This window comes from Melanotaenia boesemani, chromosome 19, assembly GCF_017639745.1.
Source record: "Melanotaenia boesemani isolate fMelBoe1 chromosome 19, fMelBoe1.pri, whole genome shotgun sequence".
In the NCBI taxonomy this organism is placed as follows: domain Eukaryota; kingdom Metazoa; phylum Chordata; class Actinopteri; order Atheriniformes; family Melanotaeniidae; genus Melanotaenia; species Melanotaenia boesemani.
Window position 1 is genome coordinate 24467329 of NC_055700.1, and position 12809 is coordinate 24480137.

General features: G+C 39.3%; 1 protein-coding gene across 1 annotated transcript in view; it reads right to left on the minus strand.

Annotated features, from left to right (window-relative positions):
- The window catches only part of cacna1bb (calcium channel, voltage-dependent, N type, alpha 1B subunit, b), a 216873-nt gene that overhangs the window by 30290 nt on the left and 173774 nt on the right, over positions 1-12809 (minus strand). The window contains exons 34-43 of the mRNA XM_041969681.1: positions 11672-11836; positions 10106-10216; positions 9061-9144; positions 7797-7799; positions 7243-7359; positions 6537-6602; positions 3418-3509; positions 3167-3317; positions 2868-2995; positions 243-339 (exon numbers count right to left, since the gene is read on the minus strand). Of these exons, the coding sequence (XP_041825615.1) occupies positions 243-339; positions 2868-2995; positions 3167-3317; positions 3418-3509; positions 6537-6602; positions 7243-7359; positions 7797-7799; positions 9061-9144; positions 10106-10216; positions 11672-11836 (1014 nt within the window). The remainder of the gene's footprint in view (positions 1-242; positions 340-2867; positions 2996-3166; positions 3318-3417; positions 3510-6536; positions 6603-7242; positions 7360-7796; positions 7800-9060; positions 9145-10105; positions 10217-11671; positions 11837-12809) is intronic.

A 12809-nucleotide genomic window follows, 5' to 3' on the forward strand; every position in this document is an offset into this window, starting at 1 on the left:
CTCCCATCTTTAATATTTGCTCATCTCTGATATTTTTTTAGTTCTTTTTAAACTGTGTTACATGAACAGGATATAAAAACAAACCCTCAACAGAGCAGGAAGAGGCCACAGAGCTTCACAGGTAAAGAGAAAGAACAATCACAACAGCAGGCCGAAGATGTCGGCAGCGGCACACTGACAGAAGCCGAAGATGAAGCAGGGGAACTGGAGGAGGGGGGAGGCGGAGACAGGAGGGATTCTACCTTATAGGCGACCCGGGGCGGACATTTCTTTCCCAAACCTAGTGGAGGGGACATGTCGCGGAGCATCTCGTACATATCGCGGTAAACCACGCGGCCGCTTCCGGGGAAAAGGGTTGCCATGGAAGGATCCCAGGTTAGGGTGAGTTGGGGTGAAAGAAGGAGGCATTGGAAGTTAAATCATGACAGAAGATGGCAAAATGTAAAAGAGAGAATGGGAAAGGGGTAAAAGAGGAGAAAACAGAAATCTTTGTTAATAAGATTTCTGGGATATCATGGTTTGGAATTCCATTGCATTTGAATTTACAGATCAAGGAATGGATCCCAGAGGAGGAGGTAAGGGAATATTCTCCAGAAGATTCCCTGCTTAAAGATGTTGGATGAAAGGAACCTGGTGGAAGAGTCTTATTTAAAGTTAGCTTGACTTAAAGGAATACCACACTAAAAACCTAGTTTTTTCCACTTATACTGCTTACAACAATATATTTCTGAATTTACAGTCCAACAATGGTGACCTGAGGGCTTTTTGGGGGGAAGTTGGTAATTGGCAATTCACTTTAATCAAAGGAGGAGTTTTAAACAACTTTTGTATTCATGAATCAAAGACTACATTTTCAGCGGGGTATTCCTTTAAGATGCCCTCACTTTCTGCATGCTAAGAGGCATCAGCAGTAACCAAAGGGGGAAACAAAGCCCACAATGCTCTCTCATTGCTGCTCCGCCCTCCCTCTCTACTCTAAAAGCAGGTGGACATCTCAGGCATCACAACACTTTGCCTTTTGCTTGAGCCTGACTTGTTGCATTGTTTCCTCCCCTCACCATGGTTACATGCCAGCAGGTTAGTAGAAGGCCAATGAGCGTTTGTATGCATGTGTGGTCAAGTCATTCTCTGCCACCGCAGGGAATGAGAACAGACATTTACAGTCTGAAACCATCACAGTCCCTTTAAAAACAAAAGGGCTGTGTGGGAGTGCAAACCTTATAAGCCACCCTGTTGGGGCACTTCTTCCCCAGGCCCAGGGGAGGCGAGATAAAACGCAATAATTTGTACATATCCCGATAGCATATCCTCCCACTGAAAAAGATAAGACACGTTCAAGAGGTTAGATCAAAGATATACTCACTGAATCTGTCCATTATCATCTATTGAGAGTTAATAAGCGTTAATGGTTATATTCAGTGATCAGCCACAACATTATGACCACTGCCAGGACAAGGTAAACACATTGGTTATCTCATTATAATGACAACTGACAGATGCTGAGATTTGTTAGGTGGTAACTAAACACTCTGGCCTTATGATGTTGATGTGCTGGAAGCAGAAAAAAAAGACAAGTGTAAGGATTTTAGGGACTTTTACATTCATAGCATTTCCACAACTGCAGTTGTTGTGGGTCAGACCTACCAAAAGTGATTCAAGGAAGGAACTGGAGTCAGGGTCATGGACAGCCAACACTCCTTTATGCAGGTGGGAAATGAATAAAAGAGCTGCTGTAGCTCAAATTGCAAAAAAGAAGTCACTGCTGGTTCTGACAAAAAGGCGTCAGAAACCACAGAGGTTTGTAGCTTGATTTCACTCGGGGCTGCAGAAACATCAAATATTTCTATTATACTCCGGATGGATTTCTTTTCCCCAACACTGAACTCTAACTGGAATGGGAAATTTGTCAAAAAAAAAAAAAAAAATCACTTGCAAAAAATCATTCCAAGTGAAGGAAATAAATAAATAAATAAATATATTCTATATAACACTGAAGTAAAGTATAGTAAATATAAAATTAAATATACAAGAATTAACTCAAGTAAATAATAAACAAAAAGAAAACAAATAAATCAATGTAAAATAAAAATAAGTAATTAGCTAAAATAAGCCAAATGCATGAAAAATAAACCTCTGCATAGGCTCGATTGCTCTATTAAAAACAGCAATCTTTACATCTTCCCTGACATAATGATGAGTTGAGGCAGTTGGAAACAGGCTGAATGTTATTGAAGGCACTTCAGGGAGCAACTCATTTAAATTCAAATAAAATAAAAAATTCCTCCCCCATAATGTCTGTCAGGTGATGGAAATTTTTTATTTTCCATCTCACACCTCTTCTGGAGTCCTGACTCACTGACAAGGCTCCTGTGAAGCTTTCGTTAACATTTAATGAGCCTTACATAACCTAAGACAGATTATGTTTCACAGTCTCACTCAAAACCTGTTTTGAGCTTTAGTCAAGGTAACAGAGTCAGGTGGTTGTAAAGGGCAGAAAAGGTGCCGACATAAACCCATAGTCCTCTATTACAGGGATGGAAATAGTCACTCTTTACACCACAGCGACAGACTGAGGAGCTTTGGAGCTTATCAGAAGGGCTAAGCGGCCGTCAAGCGTAACACTGGCTTTACACAAACCAGTCCAGCCAGCAAGGGGGGCTCATCACCAGCCAACACGCAGGCTTAATGTCACTGGTCGCTGCTGAGATGAGATTTCCCATTTACACATCACAACCGTCCTGCTGAAACCCAGAAGGCAGTCTGAGAGTTTTCCATTTCCTGGCCTTACTCTTAAAAACAAGCCTCCTTTGAGATTCCAACACAATTTTACACATATCGAAGCCATGCGGATCAACAGAGGCACCTACCAGGCAGCAGGGTCATATTCCGCCCACACACGGATAAATTCATCCAGGTGGTGAGGTCCGAGGATGGAGGCATCCCTCGTCAGGTACTCAAAGTTGTCCATGATGACGGCAACAAAGAGGTTCAACATCTGGGAAAAAAATTTAAAAATGAATAACAGAAAAAGAGTGATGTTCATCATTTAATACATATTCTAACTGCTTTATGCAAACTATAAAGAATGAAAAGCTACCAGATGTCTACAAATTAGCTTAAAACATTGAAATCTGGTCAGTTGGGAGCTCCTGCTGGAGATACTGACCAGAAATGAGCAGAGGAAGATGAAGGAAACAAAGTAGAAGTATGCAAAATCACTGCCACATTCTTTCCCGATTAGTCCTGAGAGCTCATCACACGGTCGGTTACTGAGGCAAGCTAGCATGATCTCATGCCAGGCCTCACCTGTTGCACTCCTGACATAAAGACATACAGTAAAACAAACCATAGTAAAGGTACTGCACCTTCAGAAAGTGATTGTGAATAGTTAGTATCTGGATAACTTAAGCAGATTACCTGAACAGAAGAGTCAAGGCCTGGAAAAAAGTCTGGAAGTTGTTGTGGTGATTTATGGCAGTGTCCTCATTCAGATCGATGTTCCCAAACACCTGAAGAGAGCCAGAGAAGAGAAGCCACATTTAAAACCACACATCATCCATATCATTTTATCTGTTTTATACCGTTTGTTTTATATTGTATGATTTTGGTTTTTGTTGGTTGTTTCAATGACTGCTGTCTGTAATGGCATTTGGACTGCTGCTGTCTTCTTGACCAGGGCTCCTTTGAAAAAGAGATCTTGTAATTTCAGTGGGAATTACCTGGTAAAATAAAGGTTAAATAAAAAAAAAATCTGTTACTACTCCTCTAATCCAGCAAAGACTCAATAATAGACTAATTTATTTCTCATTTACCTTCTTACTTTGAGGGGATGGGTTTCTACCTGCCAGTGCATGTATTTTATGAGTATTGTCTTTGGTTTGAAGTACACAAAGATTGAGCTAAATGCTCTGATCCAATCAGGATATAGTGACATTAAAACATATCGTGACAATACAGAGGTTGTTTTCTAATTTCTGTATTCTGATTGTGAACCCTCTTTCTCTGACAAATGTGGATGTCTGTTGAAGTCAGCAGACTATAACACAATAAAAGGGCCTAAAATAAGACAACCGAGCACCTGGTAGTGGCTACATACTTGTACCAGAATGCTGTTTCAATCAAAGATAAGTTCATATTGGTCACTGAGTGGCCTGTAGTGGAAAACGAAAAGGTGACTACTTACTTTATCTGGGCTATTAGATTGGATTATCTATTGTCCCAGATATGTATTAGCACAGGAGAAGCTAATAGCTAGCTTCTCTAGGTAGGTGACCCACTGGATTGGATACTGTAGTCCATTATCAAAGAGAAGCTGGGTTTATCATTGAAGAAGCTAATGACTAGTTTTCCTAGGATGGTGACCTATTGGATTACATTCTCTCTCTGCTGTACATTAGCAAAGAGATGGTGGTGTTAGCAATGAAAAGGCTAAAAACTAGCTTCTCTCAGATCCTACCTGCAGGATTAGACAATCCCACTGCTGTATATTAGCAAGGAGATGCTGGCGTTAGCATTGGAGAAGCTAACAACTAGTTTCTCTAAGATGAAGTGGATTATACACTGTCTCAGCTGGCATTTGCATTGAGAGGCTAAGAACCAAGACAACGGTATGTGGAAGTAGTAGCATACTGAAAAATCTGTCAGATAATTAAAAAAATCATGTGCTAAGACAGGCGCTTATTCAATTAGCGCCACCATGCTAGTAACAAAAGAAGTTGACATTTTAGTTGTATTACAAAAAGCCTTTCCAAAGCTTTTATGTGTGTTAAACTCTTAGTAGAACAATATCTTACATTAATGGCTATTATGTTGTAGAGTCCATGAAACCACATATTGAACCCATGGACCCAGAGGGATACTGGGAGGACTGAAACCTCAGGTTCTTTTCTGAATGGAATAAAAGACAGGGAGTACCATATCGTATGATTGGACAATCATACGATATGGCACCTGAGTGTCCAATAAAAAAAACCCTAAAGCCTTTCATAAAAGATTTATCTGCCTCTCAGCATGTCCATCCTGCTAGCCTGTGAACACCAGCTGCAGCATCAAAGAGGCTGCTGACAGCAGTCAAATATGCATGTAGCACCTCAACCCTGCACAGAAATCACCCTTTTTTAAAATGCAACTTATGAGACGAATAAGGACTAGGTAATCCTTTAAGTCAGCTACTTCTAAAACTGGTGATTAATCCGCTGCAATATAATCCCATGCAAAAGGCAACATTCCTGCAATATATTCTTAGTTTGTGCTTGGAGGTTTACAATATAGTTTTAAGTCAGACTGCATCAGACATGTTTATGCAGCATTGGAGGCAGATATGTTTGGTGCTGCTGCACAGAAAAAAATAAAAATAAAAGCTCATAGTATATGCAGTCGAATAGCAAACGTCTACCATGTCTACATTCTGTCCCTCCTTATGACAGTAAGACATAATATGATTCTAAGGACAGAATTAGTCCATCCTTTGATCAGTGATTGTGTCATCACAAGTTATAAATAGGCTAAGTGTTGCATAAAGTTAAAGAACTATGGGGAAAATGTAAGTATTGTTAAAAAAATTTATTTAGTATTTAATTAATTGCTAAATAAACTGTTAAGTCTTTTTTCTTTTCCTTAAAATTAACCTTTAAATTTGCTTATCATCCTCCTGCACACAAGGGCAATTTGGGGAAAAAAGTGGTGAATTAGTAGCTGTGGATGCTGCTCTGTCAAAAGTTTTAGGACATTTTGAGAAATGGAGGATCATACCTGTTACCTAAAGTAAAGACAGTATGTAAACTGACCTCATTAAAGAAGCACAAATACAAAAAGGCTAAACAATTTCTAGGTTGAGTTTCTGTTAGACGACCAAAATAAAGCCAAAATGCCACTTTACTAGATCCACCTGTTGCTTTTTAACACAAATAGACAATCAGCCAATCACATGGTCGCAAATGCATGCAATTAGACATCAAGATGACTTGCTCAAGTTTAAATCAGAATGAGGAAAAGAGAGGATTTAAGTGACTTTGAATGTGGTATGGTTGTTCATCTGAGTATTTCAGAAACTGTTGATCTACTGGGATTTTCACACACAAACATCTCTAAGGTTTACAGAGGACGGTACAGCGATGGTAGAGTCAGAACTTGGTGAAAACAACATGAAGGCCTTCGTGCCTTCGATCAACGCTTTAGGTGTTTGTTGCCTCCACAGTCAACAGATCTATGGTGGGATGTGGTGGAACGGGAGATTCTCGTCATGGATCTGCAGCCAACAAACCTGCAGCAACTGTGTGATGCTGTCATGTCAATATGGAGCAAATCTCTGAGGAATGTTTCCAACACCTTGTTGAATCTATGACAGTAAGATTTTGGAGAAAAAAACGGGACTCTAACCGAGTACTTGCAAGACGGACGTAGTAAGTGGCCACTAAATGTATGTAGTCCTACTAAAAACGCATTAACTATGTAACAGAACTGCCAGATGGATATGGTATACTCATAAATCATTCACTTTCAAACTTGCTTTAGAGCAATTGGATGTGATCACTCACCTGCATACCGATGATGGCGTAGATGAAGAACAGCATGGCGATAAGCAGGCAGACATATGGCAGTGCCTGAAAACAGAAAACAGAATAGCAGCTCAGAGATGCCAACAGACACCGTACTAATGCATTTTTCTCTTTTAACACAAACACAGAGTGCACCTCCTTTCTTTGATCTCTCCTTTCTTTCTGCACACACACACACACTTACAAATCTGGTTCTCCACAGACAGCGAGCGCCCTTTTAAGATTTTAGAGTCTTATTTAGAAACCCGAGCAGTTAACCTGACCGGCAGGGTTGATTCCTTTAACCGGCTATTTATGATGCTGCGAAGAGGAGGCGAACATTTGCTGTAATTAAATAGCCACCTTTTCACACTCCGCCGCTACTGTCTATTTTCATTGGGCTTAAAATCTCTCACCACTGACATTAAACCTGCTATAAATTCCCTCAGTTGTGGCCCCAGCACTCCTCATATAACTCAACTTGTCCCAGGGGATTTAGAGAGCGAACTGGCACTGTGTGAAAATCCCAACTGCTGTCTGCTGAGAGCCATTTGCTTCGATTTTAGCTGCAACAGCTTGCCTCTCCCTGTTGTTGAGCCTCTGCTCCAGTACTTGTAAACTGGATAATTACTCCAGTGTTTTCCCCAAATGAAACGTTTTCTTTTTTAATTAAAATGCAAATAGCAGAAAGTGTGCTTTTTCTCACCTTGAAGGACTGAACGAAAGTCCACAGAAGGATGCGGATGGTGTAGCCCTGCCGCAGCAGCTTGATCAGACGAGCCGCTCTGAACAGCCTCAAGAAACTCAGGTTTATCTTCTTGCTCTGGGACAGAAAAACAAGAATTATGCGGGTTCTTTTGCGACTTATTTTCTAGTTTTCCTTTATATAAACACTTGGTTAAGGGTTTTAAATTCTTTTATTTGCTCTGTAAAAGCTACCTAAAAGAGAAGTTTGTGACCTTAAGGATTTATTTTAGCAAAGGCATGCAAATGTCATCACAAAGCAACACAAACTAGCCAATCGGTTGCTCAAAATTGATGCAATTGACTTTATTTCTTCCAGTACTTAGTTTTTATGTTACTGTAATTGTAATTATTTGACTCATTTTACGCATTTTAGAAAATCTCTTAAATCGTTGTGATGTTATGGGTTCAGTTGACAGTTTAAACTAAGACTGTGGGAGACAATAACACTCACGCTGACAGGGGAATTGGAAGGAAAAAAAGAAAAATCAGCAGCCAACAAGAAAAGCCACTTACCGTCTAGAGGTGTCAGATGTGACAAGAGGAGGCAGAGTGAGGGCACAGGCGCCAGGATAGACACAGCAGAGGATGGAAACAGCAAAACAGAAATAAGAAGAAAAAGCAAGAGAGGAGACAGAAAAGAAAGCTGATGATCTCATGAGGAGAAAACACAGCAAACGCCAACTTTGCCACACACAAAGCTGCAGTAACCTGCCTCAGTCCTGCCTTCAAAGTCAGCTACATCAAATCTTTATCTATTTTATATATTTTTGTTGTCTTGTTTTTTGTGTCATCTTTAATCAGCAGTAAGTCAAAACAAGGACTAAATATGCAGTGCTGTAACAGCAGCAAGTCTTTTCCTGTTGCCCTGTGGCTGTTTTCTGTTTTATATTCTGATTTTAAGGCTTATTTTGTTCTCTTTTTGTTTGCTTGGCTGCGCTTATTATTTGAGGACTGAGACTATGAGGCTACAAGGCATGAATCTGCAACCATGACTCTGAAGCTGAAAAGATGTTAGAAAAAACCTTGTTCTGAAAGTCAAACAATAAATGAATTGGTCTGTAAATCCATTTGAATCTGTTGCATCTGCTGGGTAAAATAAGTGGTCTGAAGGTAGTATTCTTAACTGTCTGAATCAGTGATGGATATATTTCATGAATAAATAAAAAACAACCAAAAGGTTATAAACAAATATATACATAAATATATATATGTATATATATATATATATATATATATATATATATATATATATATATAATTGAAATATTACATACCAACTATACTCTAATTATTGTTTGTCCATTATAGTACTATATGGTCTATATAACATGCCATAATTACAAATAAATAAATCAATATATGTATATATTTTCATGTATTCATTCATTCAACTACATCAGGTGTTAAAACTGAAAAATTTTATCATTTCATGGAAAATATTAGCTCATTTCTTGTGAAGTTGGGGTTCTGCTTATTTCTAGATTTATTATTTTTTTCCACATTCATCCATTTATGTAAATCTTTGCTGTACAGTAGTAAGTATTGTGTTTTTAACTTTTAAGATTTAAATCAGCATTGGTCACCTGCTTCCATTTATTTGCATCCATCTCATCTTTATTTCTACTAATTTCTAATTGTGGCTTATTCGGTCCTACATACAGTCAGTTCCTATGACTGGATCATTCTACTTCCAGCGTGGCAGGATGACCCCTCTGCTTCAGCACACCTGAAGCCGTGAGCACTGAAACCCAACACTCACCGATTCAGAGGATCTTACATTTATCTCTGTGAATAGGATGTCTGTAATGCTTCCGATCACAGTCACAAAGTCAAACACGTTCCAGGGTTCCTTCAGGTAGTTCTGAAACACAAAATTCAACATGGACAGTTTCACAAACTCTTCTTTTTAATTTCAAGCCCAAAATGGGAACCAATTTAAATATAAATAATTTTGTAAATTCAAAAGCATTTACTGATTTTAAAAATAGGAATTAGATACAAAAAATACTGACCAAAAATGCACCTTTTCCCTATATTTTATAAACAAATCTACATAGAATATGCAAATACAACAAAGAAACACATGCATTAATCATAAGCTGTGGTCTGCACCCAGAACACCTTCATACAGGTCCGTCATCCAGATCCCGAGGCTGGAGGCCGCTGCTGGGCCCCATCAGCATGCAGCTGCGGGGCCTGGCGTCAGCGTTGTTTATAAAGGCAGATGTGAGCATAACAGCTAAACAGGTGGAGGTAAGTGGTGTGTGAGAAAAGCCATTTATTAAATGGGCCTTGTAAATTGAATAGAGCCATAGATGAAATGGCTCGCTGCGGGCCAGACGGCTCCATGTCGGGAGATTTATTCTTCATGTGCAGTCTTCTGTTTACCCCCCCCCCCCCCCCCCCCCCCCACCAACACCACCACCCCACCACTGTTCATTCCCAAATCTGAGATTATAAAAGTTCCTTAGCTTCTTTTAATTCCTGTTTGGTTGCAGATCCACAAATAATGTTCATCATGTAATTACTAATTGTTTGGTATTTGCTTAGAAAGAGACTTTTATGTTTACATCGACATAATGAGCCCAGATCAGAAAAAAACTACATTGTTTGGAGAAGATTTTTCCCCGTTTTACATCGCTGTGGCAACCAACAATAAGTGTTCTTATATGTTTGAAGAAAAAAGGGTCTCCAGTTGTCTGCAAACTCCAACCTCAGCGCTAGATGCTGCCAATCTGTCCTTTAACATTCCTCCTTGTGTGTAAACAGAGAGACACTGTAAGTGAGTGTTTACACCGGAGCATATGGTCCTAATAGCTCACCAGTGGGTTGAAAGCAATAATCTTGAGGATGCACTCTAGCGTGAAGAGGCCCGTGAAGACGATGTTTAAGTATTTCAGCATCGACTCGTACGCGTCTGGAGCTCCATAGAACTGAGGAAAGAAGGTGAGACATTCTCTGAAAACATAAATCTGGTAACAGATCTAGTCCAGGGTGTGTGAAAATGACATCCTTCACTTCACTTAGCCACATCATCCGTCAAAAAATTATGTGTGTGTGTGATGTTGATAACTGGATGAGCATCCGCCCAGATAATTATGACATTAGGTGACATCATCATCTTAGCTTGAATGCGTAGTTTTTAGTGTTTGGTCAAAATGAACTCAAAATCAAAAGTGGCTTGAGAGACTTTCTCCTCTGAATAATGAGTAATTACAGCGGTGACTGTGGGTATATACTTAATCACCCACCCTGCAGCCTGAGGCCCTGCGACACAGCCAGTCATTTATAAATAACCCATCAGTCCAAATCTGCTCCCAAAATCATTTTGTCAGTGTATTAAGATATGAAACACAATTCAGCCCATGTATAATGGTGATTTATCTAACTACAGCTCCTCATGTACAGAAATAAATTTACAGTGTTACTTAGAAATGTTGCCATAGTTACTGATAAGAGTAATTTTACATTGTTTATACAGCGACAGGAAACATCCATGTGGATAATAATGATACAGCTATCAGTCCCAACAATACTAAGTAGATTTAAGAAGGAAAAACAAAAGATTAAACAGATTTTCCTGTTGCTGAGAGAAATTGTGACTGTAGGTAGGCGGAAACTGTGATTAACAGTTTTCTCTGTGTTGGGGGTGATTAACAGTTATAAATACTCCATTACGTTTCTGTTGTTTTACCCACATGTGTAAACAACACAACTTGCTGCCTTTGAGAAAGCTCATGGTATTCCCTTAAAAACCTCAGGTGGAAACTCAGAGCAAACTAACCGATGTGCGTGACAAATGCAGCTTTAGGTCCTGTTTGTAAACCTGGATCACATCGATCCAAACAGCAGGATTTTGCAAGGTCTTAGTTTAAGTACTCTGAGATCCACATCGTTTGAGCTTTGCAACTTCAACTACACGTCCTCGTATATCCAACTTTTTCAAGATTATGCCTGAAAATCTGGGGAGGAAAATCAGCAGCTTTCCTAAAATTATTATTTTATTATACTTCTAAAGAATAAGAAATTCTGTCCTTCAAGCATGTTGTTGCCTTTTGCTTCAATCTGTCAATGGTTCAGCATTTTGCCTCCATATCAAGGCAGCACTGATAGGTTTATCATTTCTTTTTAATATAATTACATTTACTTATTTGTTTTTTTTGTGGGGACAGATATGTTTTAATGGTAAATTTTCTAAACATAAACAGAAACACCATAATCAGGAATTATTGTAGATGCACTGTTATTAATATTTGGAATGTTTCCTCATAAGATTTATTTTAAGAGAAAATTTTCTTGCTCATTTACAAATGATCTGCATGACTTCTTCTGTCTGAGAAGAACTGTGGTTTTGCCTCATTAGCAGATTAACAGGGGGAATAACTGACCTTCATCATCAGTACGACTGTGTTGAGGGCAATTGAAGTCATGATGGCGTACTCGAAAGGTGACGACACCACAAATTTCCACATCCTGTACTGGAAGGACTGCTTATTCTCTGGCATGTATCTTGTTAGCGGCTTGGCGTTGATGGCAAAGTCAATACAGGCCCTCTGTGAAAAGAAAACACAAAGCAAAGCTAAACTGGATGTAAATGCTGTCTAATGAAAGAGGTTTAATGCCAGAGTTAACATTTAAAAGCAAGGGACAGCTGGCATCAAACCTGAGCGTGCTCTGTGACTGGTAACATCAAAAGATCAGACGGTATACTGAATCTCTGCTCATTCTCTGATTGATCAGCAGGTAACACTTTACTACAAGATGTACTGTTACCAGCCCATGAAAAGAAAAACAGGACTTTAAACGTATGTGATGTAAAACGCTTATTGTTCTATAACTATATTCTTCATGTTAAAAACATGTCTTTTATCTGGAAACTATGGACAAAAATGAGCTTGCCACTAATAATCTGCCATGTTTGCAATGTTCATAGATCATTAACATGCACTGTCACCATCAAATACACTAAAGGAAATAAATGTGAAAAAACAACATCTCAATGTTTAACAATATTTTCTTCTCGTTAAAGCAAATACTCAGTTACTTTATCAGTTCTACCTGTTCAGCTGCTTGTTGACAAATATCTAACCAGCCAATCACATGGCAGCAACTCAATGTACTTAGTCAAGGCGACCTGCTGAAGTTCAAACTGAGCATCAAAATGAAGAAGAAAGGGGATTTTAGGGGCCTTAAACATGACATGGTTGTTGGCCTACTACTGATCTACTGGGATTTTACACACATCCACCTCTAGGGTTTACAGAAAATGGTCTGAAGAAGAGAAAATATCCAGTGAGCAGCAGTTGTCTGAACCACAATGTTCTGTTGTTGTCAGGGGTCAGAGGAGAATGAGCAGACTGGTTAGAGATGATAGAAAGGCCACCAAGGTCTGCAGAATACAACCTCTGAACACACAGCACGTCCAACCTTGAAGCAGATGGGCTACAGCAGCAGAAGACCACACCGGGTGCCTTCTGTCAGGTAACAACAGAAACTGAGGCTACAATTCACACAGACTCACCAAAA